Source organism: Cataglyphis hispanica, chromosome 12 (genome assembly GCF_021464435.1).
Source record: "Cataglyphis hispanica isolate Lineage 1 chromosome 12, ULB_Chis1_1.0, whole genome shotgun sequence".
Taxonomy (NCBI): domain Eukaryota; kingdom Metazoa; phylum Arthropoda; class Insecta; order Hymenoptera; family Formicidae; genus Cataglyphis; species Cataglyphis hispanica.
The window spans coordinates 7,216,631-7,242,124 of record NC_065965.1 but is presented as its reverse complement, the minus strand read 5'-3'; the positions used below and the strand labels follow the sequence as shown (position 1 = coordinate 7,242,124).

General features: G+C 36.4%; 1 protein-coding gene across 7 annotated transcripts; it reads right to left on the bottom strand.

Annotated features, from left to right (window-relative positions):
• Positions 1 to 168: 168 nt before the first annotated feature.
• On the bottom strand, positions 169 to 25,462 carry LOC126853756 (neurogenic locus notch homolog protein 3-like). Of its 7 annotated transcripts, none has more exons than XM_050599802.1 (12): positions 25,370 to 25,462; positions 24,994 to 25,075; positions 23,175 to 23,554; positions 22,380 to 22,672; positions 11,131 to 11,272; positions 6,663 to 7,099; positions 5,660 to 6,212; positions 5,081 to 5,324; positions 4,448 to 4,716; positions 2,376 to 4,157; positions 1,525 to 1,982; positions 169 to 1,404 (listed from the first exon to the last, which is right to left on the bottom strand). In XM_050599802.1, exons 5-12 carry the CDS (start codon positions 11,231 to 11,233, stop codon positions 1,231 to 1,233), a joined length of 4,020 nt encoding a protein of 1,339 aa, XP_050455759.1. In that variant the 5' UTR covers positions 11,234 to 11,272; positions 22,380 to 22,672; positions 23,175 to 23,554; positions 24,994 to 25,075; positions 25,370 to 25,462; the 3' UTR covers positions 169 to 1,230. The 7 variants fall into 7 exon arrangements, with proteins under 7 accessions (XP_050455759.1, XP_050455764.1, XP_050455763.1 ...); XM_050599807.1 differs by having other exon boundaries at positions 23,286 to 23,554; XM_050599806.1 differs by having other exon boundaries at positions 23,290 to 23,554.
• Between the last annotated feature and the right edge of the window lie 32 nt (positions 25,463 to 25,494).

The window sequence follows — 25,494 nt, the reverse complement described above, 5'->3', positions numbered from 1 at the left end:
TATATTTAAAAATTAAAAAATGAGAATAGTTTTATTGAAGTATGTATTCTTTTCTTTTTGTAGAAGGAGAGAGGCAGTATATTTTTCAATTTTTACCTATTTTAATAAAATCCAATAAATGAGGATTTCTCTAGTTTGTGGAAAACAATCTTGTTCTTGAAAAACAGGTGAGAGTTTCAATCTTTATTCGTCTTTATAAATAATTGGACACAAATCTAATATTTACATCCGCGCAACGTATTAACGCAATGACATCCCAGTCTTCATGATTTGCAAGCCGGGACATCTTTACGTTAGTGACTTCCATATCGATGAAGAAAACTGGCGAGAATGATGAAATGATTCCTAAAAACAGTCTAGTTTCTCGACGATCGATTTGTAATCATTTATCGTCCATCGGCAAACTCATTGTTCATGGATAAAAAAATTGTTATTTCATATATGTCACTTTAAAAAAGACGAATGATATAACTTTAATTATGAGTCTTTTATACCAGAATTGTTGGAATAAATTTATAGCGAATGATATTTCGAATTAAATACATGTATGTATACATACATGTTTTTTTTATTATTAAATAGATTAATACCAAATCTTCAAAAAAATGCTATGCAGTGCATCCGGTGGATCGTCGAGTTCGTAGACTATATTAATAATCTCAATGTGTGGACAATAAATTATAGCACGAAAATGACAGTGGAATGTACATGACGCGGCTTTGACTACATATGTATTATACCGTGTACGACAGTGATTCGCGTCTCGTGCTATGCTATTATAATTCTTGAGTCTCTGTCTGTCATATATATACGCTAGATTCGCCCTTTTTCTCTCTTTCTCTGAATATATTATTATAATTGAAAAAAACAATCTCATGTAATATATTGTGTGTGTATGTGAGAAAGAGAGAGAAAGATAAAGTCAATATGCATATTATTGCATATTATTTGCATTTTATTTTTTTATTCGATTATATAAAAAGATTGTGATAGAGACAGAGAGACTCAATGAAGTTGATTAAAGATAAATCACGATTATCGCGCAACTACTTAAAAAGTTTAAATTAACGCGCGCGTTTCGAAGGATTTAGAAATTGATAACCCTGCACCCATATATATTACATTATATTTCCTATAAATTGATTTTTTAAAACCTTCCGGAGACAGAAATTAAGGAATCACAATCGTACAAGGCGGAAACGATCGACATGAAAAGAACATCAAATCGCTTTATGCTTCAACAATGGTATCCGATGTATCAATATCCTTCAACATCTGTTGTGCAGCAGCTTCCTTCTCCTTCTCATCTTGCTCCGTCCCCGATATTACATAAACCGGCTGCTGGCTATAAGCGAGAAAGTGTTGGTCTACGGGGAGCATCTTCGTGGGATCCTTCATTTTCATCTGCAACAAATTTCTTTCATTCGACGAGAGCTAACATTTTACATTTCCGTACGAATGTTAAATATGGTCCAATTCCGTTAAACAAAATTAGATCTAGGTTGTATCGCGTATCGTAAGTACCTTTTTACGATAGAGCATCAGCAGAATGACGAGGCTGCTAATAATGAAGGCGCTTCCCGCCGCAAGCACGAGGGTGGCCGTTTGATAGACCGGCGTTTCCACTTGCGTCAGAATTTCGCGCTGCTCCAATGCTACAATCCGACTCTGCATCGCCATGGGAGTGGAGCGATGCGTGAAGCGCGAAGTCGTCGCGTCCGCGGATGAACCCAGCATGGATAACTGCTGGATTCGCGTGAGTTCCTCCAGATGGAATGCCACATCCACTTTATTCGCGCCGACAATCTCGAAGCTTAGGATCGCCGAGTCTTGATTAATTTCCACTCGTACGCCTTTCCGGAGCATCGCGCCGAGCTCGTGTAGAAGATCCTCGGCCTTTTCGGTGAATCGTGCCTCATCTGCGGCGAGGAATCGACCAGGGAAACGTAATGTCACTTCGACGGCTTCGACTGGTGTAGGCACTAAAATAAACTTGTAATTAGTATAATTAATATAATAATTAAAGGTCTATATCAATACTTAAAAAGGTCTATATCAATACTTAAAAATTGTGTTTTATCGAAATTTATATAGTTTAGACATTGTTACATACATTTAAACTATATATTTATTTTATTCTACATTTTAATTTCATATTTTTATACTTTTGTATATATTTTTTATTTTAATTTATTTTTATTTTATATTGAAAAAAAAGAAATTTTAATACAAAACTATCCAATTATATCGATAAAAATATCTATAACAATAAAATTTAAATTTAAATTAAAAAAGATATAATCTTAAAAAAAAATTCGCTAAAGTTATTTTAATAAAATTTTATTTGAAAAAGCATCGAGATTTTTTTTACTCACGGCAAATGCTCGTTCCTTTCAAAAACGGCTCAGAACCGATCAGCTGATTACCGGCTTCATCGACGCACCAACAAGTATCACCGGCGCACTGTGTAGGCTCGAATCTACCCTGCGAATCGCATATTATCGGCACGTGACCTTTGTCTTTCATCGCTTGACACCTGGTCCCGAGAATCTTCCCCGCTTGGCGCTCGTCCATCTCCAAGTCCAGCAAAGTGTTCTCCATGATCGCTTCAATCTCATGATCTACTTCTTGTGGTCCTCGGCCTCGTCTAGCTTGCCGGAAATTACATTTTGGTTCGGCGTCCCTGATGAGCGAACCTTTAATCGGCTGGCCCTTGCGATTAACGCACCAGCAAACACCAACGTGCTCCAGACATTGCACGGGTTCCCACGTCCCACTGTCGGGATTGCACTTAGGTAAGAACGTGGATTGCTTAAGCCTCTGCGATCTCTTGAGATTCTTTTCGCGCAACCTCTCGCATTGTGATAAGACGGGGCACACGGTATCGCATACTAGCCGGCTGGAGAAATCGTTGTGGCCAAGGGTGCACTCGTGCTTTTGCCGACACTCGTTCCGTTCCGGATCAAAGAACCACCTTTCGGTCTCGTTGAAACCCGCACCAGAATTGCATGGTACTCGTCTCGGTGGCTCAAAGCATACATCACGCGGTTTTGGACAACATACTGCGTATTCATCCAGCGGCGACAGCTCACACTTGTGCGTCGAAGGGCAATGATGACCGTGAGGGCCGCAAGTAGCGATCGAGCCGTTCTGCTCGATCAACGGTGAGCCGTTGGGGCATGGATTATCCTTCTTCGGCAGGCAAACGGGCACAGGAGGACATGGCGGCGCGCTACACGCCACTTCAACCATTCTACACGCTTCATTTTCGCCGCGGCATATGACGCTGCGACATGGATCGCGGCACAAGCACGTTGGACAGCCAGTATCAGCGTCCAGCTCGAAACCATCCGGGCAATCAAGCTTGCAGTCAATCTCTGGACATCTGAAAGGCGTATTACAACGTGGCACAATTCCTTCGAGAACTCGGGTGCCCGCTGCTTCTTTGCCCTCTTCGTCCACACACCAGCATACGCCATTGTGACATTGAACCGGCTCGAAAGCGCCGTCAGCATCGCATCTAGGTATATAGATTCTTCTAGCGGGCTCACCCGATTCTCTGGCGGCATGTTCGGCAACCGCACGGGCATGCTGGCAGGCCGTGGCCATGACGGGCGCTACGCATTGCGTGCCACAGCCAGTCGAGCAGCATTTGTCTCCAGACGGACATTCCTGATCATTGCTACACTGCAGCTCGCAGCTCGACGAACTTGGTACAAGGTATGGGCACTGTCCGGGCTTTGTCGTCAAGCAAGCCGGTACCGCCGGACAATACTGATCCGGACCACAATTCACGTCGATCATAGTGCAGGTCTCTTGCGAGTCGCAAATGATATCGCGGCATGGCTCGTGACAACGACATTGCTCGCAACCGGCTTCGTCAACCTCGTAGCCATATGGACAGATCAAGTTGCAATATAGATGCTTGCAGATTCGCGTGAATTCTTTGATGGCGTTACAATCGGCTGAGTCAGCAGGGCCTACTCCGGTCTTCAGGATCACGCCGCGATGGTTCACGCATTTACAATCTGTACTATTGTGACACTGCAGAGACTTGAAGCTACCATCCTGCTCGCACTGAGGCGCCGGGATCGCCAGAAACATTCCCTCTCTCGTACCTTCCATGCGACCATTAAAATCTCGAAGATATTCGCACACTGAATAGAAAACAAAAAATTTTTTTCATGAAAAGAAATTTTAAAGCAAAATTAGCAAAGAAGTCAAGCTAACTTAATGTGTTTTGAAGTCTAATATTTAAATATTTAACTTTAATCTTTAACTCTGTTATAGATATACATATATGTATATATACTTGTCATTGTATAGTAAATATATATTACATATATTATATAGTAAATATATATTATTTGCAATAATATAATTGAGAAGTAGTTTTATTAAAATTACTTATATTACATTTAATTATTTAATTATTAATGAAATTTACTTGTAGGTGCCTTTGCGGGGCTTGATGTTTCCACACAGCACACCGACTGACCGGCTTCTGATACCATCGTGCACTTGTAATTGTCGGGACAAGTTTCGTTAGCAGAGCAAGTCGCAGCATTTCCATTTTGATCAATCAGCGGCGTACCAAAAAGACAAGGACTTTTATAAGTCTTCCTGGATTTACATTCCGGCTTCGTTGGACAGAGAAAATCTGGGCAGCCGTCCTCCCGCTTTAGAATACATTCTTGTCCTTCGGGGCAAGGAAATCTGTAATAATTTAATTTAGCAATATATTGATTCCCTTTTTTTTATTTATTTTATGTCACATATTTTCTCTCTCTCTCTCTCTCTCTCTCTCTTGTAGTTTTTAAAAATCTTTTAATAATTTTTTTAAATAATGAATTATGTGATGTATATAGAGAAAGAGATTATTATATATTTGCTTTTTATTAATAAAATAAATAAAAAATAATAAATAAACAAGTTATAATTTATAAATTAATAATTCTCTCTTTGTGGTCTTTGTAGAAAGACAAATTTTTTTAATATTTTCAAAGAGAAAATATTAGAGTTTCGATTGCTCGCAGGTAAAGGATTAATCGCTACTGTAGCATAACGATATACCACCCACCCTTCGCACGGATCGTCGCATTCGCAAGTTGGACAACCGAAGGCATCCGTTTTGAAACCGTACTGGCAAACTTGAGCGCACTGCTGAGGGGTGCAAGACGCCGGAAGCGAGCGCGCCTTACTTATCGATCTACAGTCAATCTTCTCGGAGGGACCCATGGAACCGGATATCTTTCTACCCTCGTCGTCCACGCACCAGCAAACAAGACCGTTCCTTGAACACTGTCTCGTCTCGAAACCTCCATCTACATGATTATATTGTGTATTTTAAAAACTTTATTTTTATACACTAACAATAAGCGCAAATACGCGCATTATGAAGAAGATAACAAACTCGCGCAGTTACTACTCAAAGATATACAAGTTTCGATATATAAAGTATCTTTTTCTCTCCCTCGCTCTTTCGTTTGGTTAGTTCTCTATTAATGATATATGCAACTTCCTATACAGCCGTTTTTAACATGTGTCATACAAATTACACGGGCTGACGTCAAAGTTTTATATTGTTAGTGAACTTGTTTTAACGAATGCAAATATTCAATCTTTGCTCAATAAATGCAAAATAAGTTGTTTACTTTACCTTCCGTACACTGCGGAACGTAACCGCGACCCTGGCGCTCGGAGATGCTGAGCATCTCGGCGAGCATGCGGTCACGATGGCATACACTGAGGCCTTGGGGTATCGCGCACACGTTGCCGCCGCAACGCTCGCTGCTGCAACACTTTTGGGGTCCAGGGCACTCGAGATCGTAGCGGCAGCTAGGTGCGCAGGCTGAGTTTGCGGGCTCCTCCACGGGACACGAGCCGGCTCGTTGCAAATTTACGCTCGACGGACAACAAACCCCGTATTCTTGTCCAGGCTCCACCAGGCAGCTGTACATCGGTGGACAGGTCGGCTTACCCGGTGTGTCGCCACAGAGGAACGGCCGTGGCGAATCGGTGATTTGTAAAGGTTCTCCTGTTGGACAGATCGTCAACAGAGACTTGGCCTTCCGACAACTGGGCAGCGGAGGACATGGCGGGCGTGCACAATTCATCTCGATCAGCTCGCAGGTCTGTCCGCTTCCCGGACAAGTGACACCGCGACAAGGATCTCGGCACTCGCACTTGGGACAGCCAGTATTCTCGTTGATCTACAAACAATGACATTGTGTTATCTTAAATGTAATTGAAATAAGATAAAGAGATAGTCCTTACATAAAAGTATGAAATTTTATATAGTATTTCACATATTTAATAGTTCTGATCTTTTTAGAATAATGCTTTTAAAAAGAATAATTTAGGATGTAATGATATATACATTTATTTTTTACATATTTTTATTTTCTAAAAATAAGAATTTTTTGAATATATACCATTTGACAGACAATTTCTATCTGATACATATTTGCTAAAATAAAACAGATATTTTAAATTTTTAACGATGCAAAAAGTCACTAAATATTATCTAAAATAATTTGACGAAAATGAAACTTTTTTTATCTAACAATAAAGTAAAGATGAAGGTAATATATACTTTGATATTTAAATAAAGATAAGATAAAGAAATTTTTATATGTATTATAAATAATTATCTAGGATACCTCGAATCCCAAGGGACAGAACATACGACAACTGTGAGCGGGACAAACGCGGGGCTTGTTACAGTTGACGTTATCCTTGTTGGGTGCCCTGGTACCGGGGATTTCGGCGCCGATCGCGTCGACGCACCAGCAGTCGCGTCTTTGCGGATCACACTGTATCTTCTCGAATTCGCCGGTCTCATTGTTGCATCGTGGCACGAATTGCGACAGGCCTTCGACACCGAGGGCCCGCGATCGCCTCACGGCTGCCAGTGCTAATTGCTCGCATCCGGTCAGTTGGCCTGCAACGCATCGGAAGCCGCACGCGGTCCTGCAGCAGCGTTCCTCCGGCGCGTTTCTCTGGCACTGAAAATCATTCTCGCAAGCCGGCGACCGCGATGGACACACATTCTGTTCGTCGAAGGACGGACATCGACCGACGGGCTTCAGCAATCGTTCTGTGTAATATATAAATTGTATATATGTATATATGAGTGTGTGCATTTATAATTTGTATAAATTCTAATATAAAATTAAATTATTAACAGTGAAAGATTCACACATATTTTACAAGTTGATATAAGATCATTGTAGGCAGGATTTTTTATTGAAAAAAGCGTTCATCTCTAAAATTAGCTATTATTTAGTTAGTAGGATGTTCCTAAAGCGACTATCTATTTTGCAAAATAATAGGTATTATAAAAAACATTTTTAAAACATAAAAATATATATATATTTATAGCAAAATACATACTTCATTGGATTTAATTTAATTATTTTATTAATACTTTCAATTTTTCACCAAAATAGATAGTCATTTTTGAAAGATCCTGTATTAATTTAGCGGGAAAAAGAAGAGACTTAATTATTGATTTTAAATTATTAGTACTATGTAATCGTAGACTTCTTATCTCTTTGCGTCAAATCTCCGATTTATGCAAATCGCATAATTGCGATGCGAGGATTTTAATATTCAATAAGACAACGATATGTGATAGATTAGCGAATAAGTTATACTTATTACTTATAGCAGGAGCGCTAAATAAGTCACAGTGCGAAATAAAGTGCTTTCTCGGACGAGAAGTTGATGAGAGGCGAAACGCTGTTTTCGAGTACGCTCGGGCTTAAAGTGTAGCACAACGACGATGATGATAATAATAATAAAAATAGTCGAGACGGCTATAACGGTTCCTCGGCATCCTACTGCCACACTTACTATACTTGATCATCACCTATCATACTATGAGCGCATTTTCAGGCAGTATCGCGCTTAGCAAAGTACACATGTATATCATCGAGCACTCAAAGGAGAGGAGAAGAGCGTGCCAAAACGGGATGTATGAACTAGAAATGTTAATCAGTAATAGAATGCGAAAACAAACCGTTAAATTCTTATCAAAAAATTCTCAAAAATATAAAGAAATATGAGATTCAAGATTGATTTCAATAATTTTTTTAAAAGATTCTTTTATAAAATTTTATTAATTTATTAAAACCTCTCTGTCTCTTCCTATGGTTAAAAATAATATGAGATATCACTATAACATAAAAATTTCTACAATTAAGCTTTTGTATTTTAATTCATGCATGACTCGATGGGAGTTTACCGCGTATTCCGTTACGTGACACATATTAATACGCAGAGAGCGGCAATGCACGTTCGCGTGACAAATGAAGAAAGTTCCCGAGGTCCGGACGGACACATACGGAAAAGAAAATCCGCTCGAACGGATATTCCGTTTAGGCGCACCTGGCGAAAGTCCCCGCTGAGATATGTATGCGATGTATGTACCTCCCATACCTCGATGTATGATACGTGCGCGTTGCGTGTCAAGCGGTCGTTTACCGCGTGTTTTTACACCGGCTTGAAACAATGTTTCGTAAAAAAAGAAAAGATTCAATAAAACTGTTGCGAAAAATAGGTGACACCGCATATCCGATTATCCGCGTGAATGCTTCAGTTTTCCCAAAGCTTTACCTAGTCTTTTACCTATGACTCAAGACAGAATTCGAAACGCATATAATTTAATATACATCCGCGAATGTGCTTTGTCTCTTTTTGAATTTCGAGGAATGTACAAATGAATTTAATATGCGCCCCGTTGTCGAGTCAGCGTTTCCTCTGTATCTTCAATTTCTTTTTCTTTCTCTCTCTCGAAAAAAAAAGAAAGAGAAAATATGAAAACAGAAAAAGAGAGAGAGAGAGAGAGAGAGAGAGAGAGAGAGAGAGAGATATGAGAATATGAAAGAGAACGAGAAGAAAAGACGAGGGGATGCCTTTTAGTGCGGGAGAAATTCAATTTGTTATTGCCTGTGGCATGCAAATCGGACTGCCCTCGATATTTATTGAGAAAAGGCCTGCATCCTGCTGTAACACATCGGGATGAGGATCGATTGCCGGAATACAGGATGATACGGGAGAGCAAGCTCCTAATCAGCAGTCTCGTTGCGCGATTATCGCGGAAACCATCTCGTTAGGCATGTTATTTAATTCGTCGATCGCGTGTACATCGGAGACTCGTGCAATTCGTGCAATTTAATACTATCGATTACTCGAGATGCATTACGAGAAATTCATACGTTAACATATATACGAGCATAATGACCGGTATAATTTCATTGAACTTAGAGTTCCTATCTAGGAGGATGTCCTACACGCGAAAATTATCTCTACATCTCGATTAGCAATAATAAAAAATTACTACGAAAGCATTTTACTACAATAATGATATAGAAAATTAAATTCGTCTAAATTAAGCTCGTTTTCGCAGCGCTTAATTATTTATTACAAACAAATCTACTTTAAAACAATCACATGTTAATTATTATTTATTAGAATAAAGCGAAACAGCAATATGTTTTATCTTCCAAATGCATGTAGAAAATTTTACAGTACAAATTACATGAAAAATGCCATTTTCTTTTACAACATTTGCAAAGCTGGAATATAAAAGGATATTAAGATATTTATTATTATAAAAATTGTAAATGATGCATTTGTGTTCTATTGTTTGTTAACGATTATGCATTTGTTTGTGCATCAAAATATTTGAATAATTACAATATTCTTTTGTATATACAATATATACAATATAATATGTATATAATATTATCGAATAAAAATATCGCGATTTTTCTCTTACAAGTTGGAATATGTTGCACGATTACAAATATTATATTAGAATTTTTACTATAATATTTTCTCCGTGATACGGAGTTTAATTCAAAGAGATTAAACTCAGAATCGGAACAATATATATTCAGCTAAATATGAAACGTGAGCACAGACCGCATCGGAGATCGGACTTTACGCGCATCTCGCGCAATATCTAATTTTGCACCCGACGCTTCTCGAGCAAATGATCATTTATGAAGGGTCGTTTTTCGCTCGCTCCGATAAACGGGAGGAATTGCGCGACGCCGAGAGAGGAAATTTGTCGCCGAGAGCGATCTCGAACAGAATCCTCAAATTCCCCCGGAGGAACATATGTCGCGAATATGTGCGATGGCGTGCAGTTGGTTGGTTCGCGCAACATCAAGTACGAATCACGACCGTTCGCGTTCGGCTTCCGAAATCCGCTCACGTCCTAACCATGGCACATTACATGCAAATGCACGTTCGTTTCGAGAAAAAGAGAAAGAGAGAAAGAGAGAGAGAGAGAGAGAGAGAGAATACGCTTTTCTTTTTCGTTGCGCGCGGATCTTCGATCGCGCCTTCTAGCATAGGCATTGTCGAGACAACCCGCTGCTGACTCCGGTTTTGCAGAGATAGCACGACGCCGAGAATGATATATGGACGGTGTGCTATGCAAAAAATAATAAATTTGCTGTAAATCTAAAAAAAAAGAAAAGAGACAGCTGGTGCGACATGAATTTCTAGATTAAAAAAGATCGGTTGAAGGAACATTCGGTGTTGTCAAAAGCTCAAATATATGGCCCGAGAAAAGAGGATTTATTAGAAAAAAATTGGATTTTGATTGATTTAAGTACTTTAAAATTCGCTCTTTTTAGAATTGGCTTTATTGTTATTTTCAATATATTAACTTTATACTACAACACCTTTAAAAATAATACTTCCAAATGCATAAAAAAAAAAAAAAATATTCTAACTCGCAATCAAAATTTTATCGCATATATGTATAATAATTAACATAATAATTTGAGAAAAAAATTAAAAAAATATTAGTAATAATAATATTACATCAAGGAAAAACAAATATAAAAAACAAAAAGACTATTTCTGCAGTTATTATTAAGTTATTATTTTTCATCCATAAACTTTTTCTCTTAGGACAAAGTCACATGAATGGAAACATGGATCCATCCTCGAAGAACACTACTTCGAATAAGATTATCATTTTACTCAAGTTTTCTCTTTTAAGTACGATAATAAGTTTATCCTTAGTGCGCGTGCTCTTCGGACAGGAGACGTCAAACTATTGAGCAGTAAATAATGAAACACCGAAAAAAAGACTGAGAAAAAACGTACCTGCGGTGATCGATGACGACAACGAGAGAACGAGGAGCAGGCAGGTCGACGACACCCACACAACGGCGCAGGCAAGCCCACCGTTGCAGAAATCACGGCGCATCCTCAGCGCATCAAGTAATTTTTGAGCCGGCCGCTATATCTGCAACACAGTAGCGTCTTGATTAAAACAGCTTCAAGTCGGGAATAATCGATGGAAACGCTAATTACGGAAGCCGTATTCGTCGCATTATCTTTCAGGACGAGAACGGAACCTTGCTTTGATAAGACGCGACGCGATCTTAGCAAGTCAACGAGGCAAAGTTAAAGTCCGTTGACTTTTCTTTTTTCGAGTGCACCATTTTCGTGGTGGTATCGATGTAAAGTCGCTTCTTTCGCAGTCCCATCGCGAGTCAGAGCTCTCCCCTTTAAGCCGCAGGAATAACAATGGGAGTTATGTCTCCTTATTCGTTATGCCGCGGGGAATATTCTAATGCGCTCTCTCCTACGTTATTCATGAGCCAAAGTCGACTTTAGATCTACGAATTGTCAGACCGTTTTCGTTCTTTCTTCATCCCTTCTCGTCTTTTTCTTCTTCTTTTTGTGTTTCATTACAAGCTCGGCTATGATGTACTCGCTTCTTTTCATCGTCCCAATTATCCGACCGCGCCCATTGTAATCATCTTTCGAGATGTTTCTTGGAACAGTTCGTAATTAAGAAAAAAGAAGATTATAATGATTATATTTTATCGATCGTATTAATGTAATTATTGCAATTGCAATGCCAATATATTGACTAATAATAATATATTGTAATTGTAATGTCACTAAACACAATATATCGTAGGATATAATTCTATTAGTTAAAAAAAAATATCGTCATTGGTATATATTAATGTTATCGCATATAATTAGATGTTTTAAGAAATATAATTTAAGTTTTTAAAATGAGAAAAAAACGTATGTATAAATGTATGATAATTTTACTGACACAATCAATGACAGTGACAGTCGAGAAATATCTTTGATAAATAAATATTTCAAAGATTTATTATCAATTTATCTAAAACCCATTTTTGACAAACTATAATTTGCAAGTAAAAAATTCAATACAAAATTATTTATAATTTTATGTATATTTATATATGTATTTTATACATGTGTATTTTACATATGTATTTTACTTATTCAAATATTTTATTACGCGACACATAAAATTAAAAATTTTATTTCGAATTTTGTCGCCGATTATAGATTGTCTAACTTTCTCTCCCCGTCTTCTCATGGATCCTCTTTAATGCACTTTACTTCGTGATTCATATACGACGGTGGCAGGCGAAGCTGTTCGACAGTGAAATTACCGGCGCGATGCGGCGGTTACATCCTTTGGGAAACCTTCAAATTTAGGATGTAGCCCGACGACATGAATAATGCAACGATAGTAGGATAGCCATGCCACGTCGCTGCATGATGGTAATTACACAGAGCAATCGCGTCGAGATTACGCTTATTGGCATTAGCCTGTTGTCGGCTGTCGGCCGGAACGTGATTCCTACGTATCACGATGCTGACAGATTTCTTCATCTCGGAAATTCCAACGTTCTCTAGAGCAGATCTGTGATCCAAGAGCGTTAAATTCTATTTCTATCATAGAAATTTTCTTTACCAAATTTTCCAATTTGCTGGAAAGAAATACAAATATATAATAATAAAGAATAAAAATTATTCTATCCTTTGTAAAACTATCGTCCGAGCTTGATCCCTGAATAAAGTAATATAAACTTGATTTTGCGAGGGAAAGTTTTCGCTAATATTCGTCCGCACTTTATTTAAGGCATACAGCTTTACTTAAGCCTGTTAATCGACCGTGAGAGTATATATGTAGGGATGGTGAACACATGAGGTCGAAAGATAAATCCGATTAAAACACGATAAATGTGCGCCTCAGTAGAATATATAACGAATTGAAGAAAGTTAAATGCAATTTGCTTTTTATAAAACTGAGAAAATGAATAATTATTTTTTCCAACTTTGAGATTAATTTTATCAAGCTTCTAAAAATTTAAGTTAAATATGATGATAAATTAAATTTTTTAGTCATCTACTAGTTGTGGCAGAAAACTCTTGTAGCAACAAAAATAAAATAAGTCGATTGTAATCGAAATCAATCATTCAACATAAAAATTACTTTATCGTATTTGCATATTTTTGAATGAAAATGTCAATGATTAAAAGATTGAAATATCGAAATGATGTAATAGATCTCTTGAACATAATCTGTACAATTAAATTGGAATATTATCCGCTGCGTGGGATAATCATATTGAATCAAGCGTGAAATCGAATCGAGCGCTAACAAGCAGCTCTGAAATTTCATTACGCTGGAAACTTTGTACTTTTATATCGATGTCATACATGCGCGATTCCATAACTCTCTCTATGTACCGAATTTCTACTCGATCCTACGAAACATTCTACAACGGTTCACATATACACATAAGCCGTCTTACTCTCTCACAGTTGATTCACCGGATGTGGGTTATTCGTCGTCATCGGAGTCTTCCTTCCGGATCTTAGCGTTAGCGCCTTCAACTTTCTATTGTCGTCATGAATTCCCGAATACGTCATCACACTCGTCGGTACACTTTCGTGAGGACAAAAAGAAACGAAAGAGAGAACCGCTTGTACGAGAAAAGAAATGGGGGAGAGCAGCCTTCCTCTTCCGAGGAAGGAATCTCACCGCCAGGTCGTCAGGAATCGTGAATGAGAAACAAAGTTGAAATCGCGCCGCATGTATCCGGCATTGAGAAGAGTGGGCCGCGCCGGTCGGCACGAAAAGAAAAAAAAAAAAGGAACACTTCGCATCCTCTTACATTCTTCACGAGTAATATAAGTGGCACGGTCGTATAGTAAGCGCTACGATACGGCTTTTATGGACACAATATTAGCACCCGCACGAGCAGCAAATAACTGCTGTTCGTACATACGACGACGCTTGTGTGACATTATTATTACATGCACTCGGAGTATTTCATTATTGAAGCGTATCGGATGTTCCAGGATTTCCGGGTTTGTAAACTCCAATTCCGTTCGTTGGCCTTTTTCCAAATATATATATAAGAACCTTCAAAAAAAGATTAAAAAACGCTAAGTATATAAATATCAAAACTCGAGTTTCAAATAAAAATGCAACAGGTAGAAAAGTTATAACAAATTATTAAATGCGTTATTAAAAAAAAATAGTTGTAAGAGAGAAAGAGAAAGAGAGTGTAAAAATGTTATAAATATAAAAATATAAAAATGTTAATATTACTTCTGTATACAGTAATTAATAATGTTTATCTATATATGTATTTCTAATTTGTAAACAATATTATAATTGTACAATATTGTAATTCAAATGACATTCTTTGACATTAATTATAATAGTTAGATGAGTGTAGTATAATAATTCTAAAGTATTGATTATATGATTATATTCTATAATTACAATATGCATATTTGAATCTCTGTAATACATGTCATAATTTAAATGTGGGAGAGCGCTTTAAAATACAAATTATCCTATATGCTTTGTAATATTATTAATATATTCATATTGTAATATTGCAATATAAATATAAATATTGCAGGCTAGACATATTATATGTATATAATCAATACTTTAAAAATATTAAATTAATAAATAAAACTTTATTTTTATCACAGCTTCTAGAGATATTTTAAGCACATTCAATTTTAAAGATATTGAAAGCACATTTTTTGACAAGAATTCTGAATAAGCTATTGTCTCGATGATATATGGCCAGTTGCTTTTTATACACTTGGTATACTGCGTTATTGATTTTTTACAAAGACTGATTTTTGTATTTAAAATTCAAAACCATGATTAATTTACGTGTTCAATTTTTATATATTTTAATATATTGTCGTTATTCTGGTATTCATATTAGTTTATATTTTGATAATCATAAAAATTTAATATACGAAAAAATTACAATTTACTTCTATACGTTAATTAGTATATAAAAACTTGCGAAAGATATTAAAATATTTTTAGGTTTCAAAAAATTTTGCTAAATCTTTCGAAATTATCTTTTTTACATCTCGATTCTATTTGAATAATTTGACTTTTTGCGCTAGAAATTGTGTATTCGAGCATAAAGTGCATATGGCCGATGGCTGCACACCAACTCGGAAATGATTACATGCGCGAAAGTTATTTCAAGCTATGTACATATACGTATATATATATGTACTTGCAGTTTATACACTCGTGAGTATCTTTCGCAAAAGACGCTACTTTATTTTATTATCTAAATTATTATTGCAGATTATATCTTTTTTTAAACACAATATCAAACACAAAAAAACTTATTCCATTTATCATCTCGTCTTTCTTTCGCTCTCTTTGTACTAAACTCCATGCATGTAGCTTTGAAAATGTTAAATCTACACACGTTCGCTGGTTATACCTGGAACGTGGACCGCAAGCGTCTGCAATATTCAGTTTGACAAATGGGAATAGGATAGAGCTGTGTTTCTCAAACTTGCACAGGTCACGAAATCCTAAGCATCTCCCGTGAATGTATTCTTACTTTATCCTGCAAATGTAATTATCCTGGGGAATATAATACACACGGCAACAACCCAAAAATATTTCGAAGAATAATTTATGCGATTACAATTTAGATAATATCTAATTGTGCAGCGCGCATAAATATCAGGTAGAACAAATGCATATTTGCTCATATGAGATACCGTTCTCTTTCCAGTAATTCCAAAAGTTACAATATTTATAGCGGCTACGAAAAACGAGTACCAGAAGAGCTCGCTCCCCTTGCGTTCGTAATTGTCAGAATCTACTGCGGTGGAAGGGCACGCTATTAAAACTTTTGCGAAATAAAAATGAAAGAATGTACTTCGAGCGTACGTCGCATACTTAATAAGGTAGGGAGTCGCCGAATAACGATTCATCTTTTTTAATTACACAACCGGTATTCGTAGTTGAGTTGCACACGCTACATCTTGCAACGGCCGAAATGACGATTCAGATTGTAGAGTAAAAGGTTGCCTCTCTCCGAATAAATAAGTGTGATAAATTTATAACTAATTTTTCCAGATGCCGAAAATGTACGAAAATCTAATCGATAAGAGAGAAAATCATGATATAGCGCAAATCTATTCTCTCGGCCGCGACAACTATATATATTACAAACATTATATACAGAATGTTCCAAGACCGACATCGAATGTTCTTTTCAATTGATTCTTTGATCGATTTTGGAATCCATTTTTCCTGAAGATGGAAATGTCAAGACATCTATAATCGTTTTGCATAATTAATCATCCAAAAAGAGATTTATGGCGAATTGTGAGAGAATATATACGTGATAAAATTTTCAAGTAGATCAAACCTAACAGAATTTTATGTTTGTGTCAAAATTCTGGTAACAATAATAGAATTGCAATTCGCAAAACTTAATTTTATAAAGAAATAATTAAGACGATCATATGGAAGAAAATTATGATCGAAAGGAGTATCCATAATTTCTGGGACACATTGTAATGGCAGATCTATCGATTAAAATCAGAGTAAGAAGCCGTTGTAGGCCGCATAACGCGCGTCGTTCCGATCTGATTAGCGCGCTGATATAACATTCAATTTCCTATAGCAAATAGGTAGGATAGATAGATAGATAGATTATAAGGATATCTTCGAATAATGTTATGTGTTCCAGATCGCATCTCTCGAATGTAGACGGTCGGAAGAGTAGACGCGCGATTGAACGGTTTGATGAAACAGACACGATCCATTTTTTTTAACTGCAGAGTTATTTAAATGGAATCGCATAGGCGGAAGCGTGCCATCTCGTTGTAAAGCTAAACTATATTGTAAAATCCGGATGTCCGGAGCCGGATTTTCCATCAGGTACTCTATGCGAAAAAAAAAGTTTTGAAAATGCGAAAAAAGAAATTTTTTTTTCGTAAGAGACGGAAAAATGATTGAACTTAATGTATATTGTTTAATTTGTTCGCAAGAGGCAAAGAAATGTGTGATACAACCTAATCTTAATTTTAATTAAAACACGTGATTAAATTTATATCCGATTTACATTCTATTTCCTATTCTATATGCTTTTCGATATAAAAAAAATCTTAAAACCGACAATTCCGAATTGCTAATTTGAATCGAAATGGCTGCAGAATTTCATGATGTAATATTCGTGCATTAATGATTCTTTATCACAAAGAGCATGTAATTTGCCTAGAGTTAGCTTCCGTCAAGTAATCCCCGTAACGGAAGCTAAAGCGAATACAAAATCGAGATGAACGCATGAGTTAACGGGAGGGCAAAGTGAAAACTTTCTCGCTACGAGATAAAAATCACCACCGACTGCCGGTTCGATGGTGTCGGCGTTGCTCCGAAACCGACGACCCATGGATTTCCGCCTACGGGCGGACTTCCTCCCGCGGGACGAAATACCAGGGAAAATTTCTCTCTCATTCGCGTTCCAGTCTTTTTCCCCTTTTTCCGAAAATATCGTGGAAAAACGTATCACGACGCGGTGTTCTGCAACATCGCGTCGCTACGAGCAGCTCGAAAAATCGACAGTTTCTGGTGTTTTAAACCGTGTACGTGTGTGTATGTGTGCGCATAGAGAACCAGATTTTTACATTAGACACCGTATTAGATGCGATGCCCGAGGCCAACAACATTTTGTGAAACGTACGGATAAAAGGAAAATGAAAAACAAAAAAAATTTTAATCTACATTATCAAAGCATCAAAAAATTTCTTCTTTTTCTCTTTCTTTCTTTAGCATTTTTCGAAACAAAAGTGTATAAACACTAAACAGATTAAACACTAATGTAGCCTGTTATTGAAAAATATGAAAATAACATTGCGTTTTTCTATCGCGATGTAAAATATCATATAGATACTTTATATTTTTAAATAGAGAAAACACACACACACATACAATTTCTACTTTAATTTCCTAATAAAAGCAGACTAGAAATTTAGAAGCGGAACAAATCGTATTAAAATTTGATATTAAAGCTTGCAAATAGCTTGTGAATAAAAGGAGAGAGAGAGATAAGAGCGTAGACCGCCCCTTCTGTCGGAAGTTACGGGAGTACGCTGCTGTTTTCCTCGCGAAACGCTATTGGAAATTCTTTGTATGCTCCTGAAAGCAGCACGCGACGGGCGTTGTCAGCTAGACGACTACAAAGTATTGCAGATTTGCTTGCAGCAGAGCTCAGAGACGCATCGAAAAATTCTCTCTCGCCCAAAAGACCGCCACGCCGTCGAAATTTTCGATACTTCGTCGAATGAAGCATCTCGTTACTTTCTTTGAGCAGTCTATCGGATGAGTTTTTTTTTTTCTTTCCAAAAAGCAATTTCTATTTCCAAACATTGCGCGCAAATCAAATTGTTAAAATAAAAAACTGAAATAAAACTGCCAAAATAAAATCGTTAACAATAATATAAAACTTTCCTACACTTTAGCGATCGCAGCATTAATAATCCAATATTCAGATCTTAATGTGTAAAATTTAATTCGGTTTATACGCAAACATCGGAACATGTTACTGTTCATAAGCTTAAATACCTAATACCGCTTGTGTAAATTTTACTCGGTTGAAAGTTGCATCGAACAGCGCGGAACGGACACGCGTGAAAAAACGAAGAAACTGCTTTCACGTCCGCACTCCATGAGGAGATATCGCGCAAATAGAAAACGTTATACAATGCGGTACACCGAACATCGAACAGCGGCCCCGTGTATAAAGATTCGAGGCGAGAATTCCGCTACGCGCCGGCACGCGTTTGAAAATTCTTAGCGGTGCATCCTGCATAAATGTATGCGTAAATGTACGCGTGGCGCTGTTTGGGAAAACGCGCGTTTAAACGAGAGAATTGTACATTCTTGCGGCTGTTTAGAAAGTACACGCGAGCAATTGGTTAACTCTGCTGGCCGATGCGCACAATTCTAACTTGCGCAAGGATTTATTATAGTAACGGGGCAAAAAAATATAATATCCAGTGATCTTACACACAGTCCAATTGAAATGTATAGAAATCTACAATTACCAATTTTTTTTTTCTCTTAACAAAGTACGTGAATGTGCACGTGAATATTTTTTAATCTTTACGATTTGTAAATAATATATGTAATTTTTTAAATTAAAATATTAATTTAAGTAATATATTAGGAAAGAATTTGCGCGCGCGATACACACACACACACACATATTCCTTTTGAGAATTTATAAATATTTTAAATCTTTAAATGGCAGTTTGCGCATCATACAAATATGATATTTATATTTATATCATAAAGAATGTGTATTTATATTATTACTTAAAAACTTAGAATTTTTATGATTTCTCGAGACAAATGTATGTGCAACTTTCTTTTCCGATATATGTGTTACAAAGATTTATATCATAAAAATATAGGAAATAATATGCTCGATTACAATGTAACAGTAATGCATAAGAGCTACAAAAAATTTCTTTTCCCTCACTTTCTATTTAAGCATTGCTGTGAGTATAATGATAGAAATCGTTTAAATACAGGTTTAATTTCGCTTCATTCTAACAAGTATAAAAAGACGCAGAAGGATTTAGCATCGATTTAGTCGTGTAACTCGAAAATATTTCACGAAATATGATTATTCGTAACACAAACTTTTACGAAAGCGTCAAGTTGAATATCGAGGCTTTACTCAAGGAGCATGATTTAATGTAAGCCATTTAAGAAGGATAAAGTTTCTTTGGAGAATTTCCATAGCACCATCTTCTTCTCAGGGGAATATGGATCCGCTTAAGCCTCATTCTAATCATGGCCTGGAAAGTATCTCCTCTCGAGAAAAAAAAGGAATTTCTCTTCGCGCTCATAAATAAATCAGCAAGCATCTCGAAATGAGAAAGAAAGATTTTTCGCAAGTTGGAAATAAATCCATCCTAGCTAGAAAGTTACACGTATTATTTCGTAATTTTTCGTAAAAAACTCGTTCTCTGCAAAACATATTCAATAATCGAGGCGCTCGGCGCAACAATGGCCCGACCATATAAAATTTTTATTTTGAAAAAAATAAAACTGGTTTTATATAACCTATCAATAATTTAGTTAAACCATTTTTTCGTTTTTCAAAGATTGTTATTTGGCTATTGTTTCGATTAACAATATTGCATGATACTTCGTCTCTCAGCAGTGTATTTTTATCGATGCGTAAAAATTTTACATATAACAGAAAATATGATTATTATTTAATTTGTCAACTTACATAAAAAAACAAATATAAATAGATAATCGGAATTGCATTGTAAAATAAAATAAAGATATGAGAGAGGAAAAGAGAAACAAAATAAAAAAAGAATGTCTTTAAAAGACTCGCATATTAAAAATATTGAAATAAAATTTATGCATACACAAGCACAATAGTATAAGATTAAAAGAAAAAACCTCGGGAATCATTCGCGGTTACTCTCATTTTCGAAAAGTAGCACACCGTAGGCCGGAACTCACCTCGATCGTAAATATCAATTCCCGAAGATGTGACACGGTTAAATTCACCGATGTCGTCGACGAACTGTCGCCTCAAATGCGTGCACAAATCTTTCGTTATAAAAAACCCCTACTTGGATAGAAAGACGACGTGAAAAATCGCGTGGTAAGCACCGGATGGCGGCGCGTCGCGGCGACTGCGTTTCGTCTGTGTTTACGACGGCGACGACTGTGACGCCGTTTCCTCGTGTGATCCTTCGAGACTCGCGCGGCTCTCGTTCCTTTCGTTCAGTTCGCGCCGGACGACGCTCGTACACTGGCTCGCCGTGTTCGGCGCGGCCTCGTATGATGACCCCCTTCTAGAATTCTACGGCTCTACTGACGATGTATGTACGGTGCGGTCACCGACGTCGCGCATGGGATCGAAATCGATCGCGCTCCGAAATGAAATCCCCTCGAGTAGGAGGAGATGCGACGAACGAACAATTATCCGCGCGAGTTGACGGGGACCATTTGCAAGCTCGACTTAACAATTATATCTCTCTATCTCTTTGTAGATTATAATCACAACTGCGATACTAATGGAAAATTGGTGCGCGACCGGTCCTTTTAAAGGTATAATTTCAATAATACCGTGCCTGTATTATACCAGTCAACTACGTAATCATGTTATCCCATTTTCCCATCGATCTAATATTTCTCAGGAATATTCGCGATATCGATCGATGAACGGATGTTGATGATTAAGCTGTACAGAGATCAAGACCTCATTCCTAGTTTATATTTTAAAATAATTATTTGATTTTGTTTCAATCGAGGCATTTGAAATAATAATCCGCTCAATCCGTAAAAATAAAAGAATGAAGTGAGAGACATTAAATATTTATTATTAGCATACTTTCTAAATAAAGAATGCTCATCCTGAATGCGTATTTTCCCGTTGAAATGCGCCTATTATCTTGTACAGAAATGTGATTCAAAACCATTATCGGAAATAAATTTGCGCTACGGTGATATCGCAGGGTTCGCATAACGAGACGCTTATTAGCCAGCTAGATTGCTAGATTGCACAAACGTCGGAATGCACGGTGTCATGACCGCGACGCGACCGATCGTATCAATAATAAATGAGGCAGACCAATCGATCGAAACGAATGACCTAAAAGCACCCACGATTGCTCCGACATGATTCTGCCGACGAGATACATCGAGAAAGATGCTCTCCCAGCATCCGGTTGGGCTTCTCCATCGAGAAATTTGTCACCGTGTCAGCAAAAAAGAGCGGGGAAATTCCTAGACAACGAAATACATTCGCGATTCGAATGGAATTTATTGTCAACTATCGAATAAAATTTGACCGTAGTTATAAATTCAATTCGCTAATAAAACTGTTATTATTACAAGATTCAATTATAGGATCTCATAAAAAGTGTAAGAATTTCATTTGAGATAAATTTCGCTTTAAGAGAATATTAATTTAGAAGCTTATTTCACACATATACATGCCCAGTTATGCTTTGTTTATATATAACAAATTTATCTCTAGATTCTCTTTAAATTATTAATTATCTGTAACTATATATGTATGTGATCTGTAACTATATATGTATGTGATTTATATACTCAATCATTTTTTATAAATTTATAATTTTGTCAGCTTGTGTATATTAATGTGTGTCAATATTATATACATGATCAATGCGTCAATTATCAGAAAGATCTTATCGATATTTTATATTTTGTGAAAATGTACCTTTTTTTTCTCGTCTCCTACGATGCCGTTTATTCGATGTGTTGTGCCTCTCTTTTCCTCTCTTGTCCAATAAATCGTCAATCGTTTAATTCCAGTGCGCACGTGTTGAAAATTAATAATGTGATCCGAGCTCTCTGGTAGGCGAGGAATCCAATCCTCGTGCGACCCGCTTATTCACCTTTACGGTACTCGCGGTACTCGGCCGAGTCGCACCGCGCCGGCGTGGAAACTCGCGCGACGATACGCAAACGCACGCTTTTGTGACGCTTCTATCCTGCATACTTTCGGATGTCCTGAAATCAGATGTACACGATTATGATCTTTATTCACATTTCTTATTTATTGTATAACGTTAAATATTAATGTCGCGAGATTCTCGATATCATGAGCGCGATAAAAATATCTATAATAATTTATGTAACAATAAATCATAATTTATTTGAATAAATAAATAAATGAGAGAGAGAATCATTTTAAAATAAATTTATAAAATATCTTTATAGATAATATATAAAATATCTTTATAAATAATAATATAAAATATCTTTATAGATTAAGGATATAAATTTTTCTTAGGAGAAGTTATTTTTGATCGTTTGTGACTCAAAAAAACTATCGCTACAGCGACATTTCAATAAAAAAAAAAATTTTATTATGTTTACATTTCATTTTGTTACGTGCGAGAATTTAGTCGGAAATATAAAAAAATAATAGTATACACTCAATAGTAATACTAATAATAAAAAATTCTTTAATTCTAATCGGTAATTCTAGTCGTTAATGGCGTATATTGACCTGAGACATTGCATTCGCGAAGAAAGACGATGGAAACACGAGGAATGTTAAAGAACGAATGGCGTAGAGAGAAAGATGAACAATGGAGAAGAAGTAGGGAAATCTTCATACGAACGATGCCCTTCCTACGCGGCCTCGGGGCACGAGCGTGGCACCGAGTAGTCATCGTTGAGAGGAGAGGCCCAGTGACCGACATTCCCCTCTCTCCTGATCCTTCCTACGATCCTCCATCGAGCAGATCTCACGGCGACATTGCGATCGTTCACGCAACGGCGACCCGAAGATCGCGAGCAGCCGGAACCCGCGGATTCATCGCCCTGAATTTCCGCTTGAATGAATAAGCCACTCGAGAACACGTCATGAAATCTCGTTCCCGATATCTAAGAGAATAAAATATTTCCCACGTAAATATACAATAATATTCCAATTGACAATGTCAATATAATAATATATATAGAGGAAATATTATAGTAAAAATTATGATATAATTTTTTATATAATCGTGGAACATATTGACATATAAGAGAAATCTCGCGCACGTGATATTTTTTATTCAATAATATTTTAATAAGTATTATATTTTACAAAAAAGTATTAAATACTTTGTTGTACAAATACAACAAACAATACAAATAAATGCATAATCATTAATAATAAAACAAATAGATGATTTACAATTTTTATAGTAATAAATATCTTAATATCATTATATTCCAACTTTACGATAAATACTATGCATTTTTCATGTAATTTTTATCGTAAATTTTTATCCACATATAAATATATAAAAACAATAATAATGTAACAATATAGTTTATATAATAACAGTAAAATAATATGATTTTTGGTTTACAAAATAAAAAAGAATTTATATGTATACGTATACAAAGGTATTTATAAATATTTATATTTTTTAGCACAAAAAAATTTCTATTATTATATATAAAAGTTATTCTATTATTAATATTCAAAGAACTATTCAAAATATAACGGTAAAGTTTACCTGATTGCGATACTTTTTTATCATACATGAATACTCCAATTCAAATTTCTTCGGTTATGTATCCTCATGTATTAAATTTTTACTCGACTATTGTTATTGTCATTATGGTTATTATTATTCGTATCGTGATTAATCATAATTTCCGGCCAACATAGCTGCGTTAGTGTAACAGTCCGCAAATGCATTAACGCGACGACGGAGATCCATTAACTACAATACAGATCTACGCAAATCCAATTGCAAACACAATTACTATTCCGCTTGAGCGACACACGATTCAGACTTCACGATTCGCGTCGTTTCGCGTCGCGCGAGACTCATTTCCGTTTCTATCAACGTTTTGTTATGCTGCTTCTGCTTACGTGTTTATATATACTTGAAGCGATGCGATGCGTCGAGATCTTCGTCGAAATCGTCGTCGACTGTCGAGTTCCTCGCGATCGATAAACAATTCTATGCCGTGATTTCGCATCCGCCAGCCGGGTACTGGGCAAACGTAATTACCGTTAATTGCGATTGCCACTCGACCGTACGGCATATCGAAAATTTTATAGTCGCCCGTTCTGAAGCCGGTAAATGTCCACGGCATATATATGTATGTAGATATACATGCATACAATATGTACGGCTATTCATACTACTCTTGTAGATATATTTCGCCATACACATGAAGTCGGAAATGCCTTGTGAATTGCGCGCGTATTTGATTTCTAAATATTCGCACATCACGCTTTTTATTCGAAAAAATAGCTGTTTTAAAGTACAATAAAATTATATTATTTTATTATTAAACTTATTATTTGTGATGCGACTGACCTCTTGAACCATCTTGAGAGAAGAGCAAAATATTAGATATGACGTCACAACGACTTTTGCCACTTAGAAGATAGCTTCTGTTCTAATGGAGCAAATAAGATCGGTTTAATAATATCCATGTCAATATCTTTGTTACATCTTCTATTAGAAAAGTTTCCCAATAATAATTTTCTGTAAAAATACAGCACAATTCTTTTTATAGCAATTTTTTCACCAATTCTTTCTGTTTTTAATTTAATCGCAATGAAATGATCGTTACTTGCATAATATCACGCTGTCGGTGAATAAAAAGAAAATAAGTCAAAACCCAAAACTCTTGTTCAATAACTATGACAATTATATGACAAATATGTCAATATGACAAATTAATACTCACAGCTCGCGATACAATACCGCGTATACGATCTTCGTGTGAGACAAAAATGGAACTGCTTGAACTCAAATTATCTTCATATGAGAGAGATAAAAGTGGAAATTATGCGACTATATTCGCGGGATTGC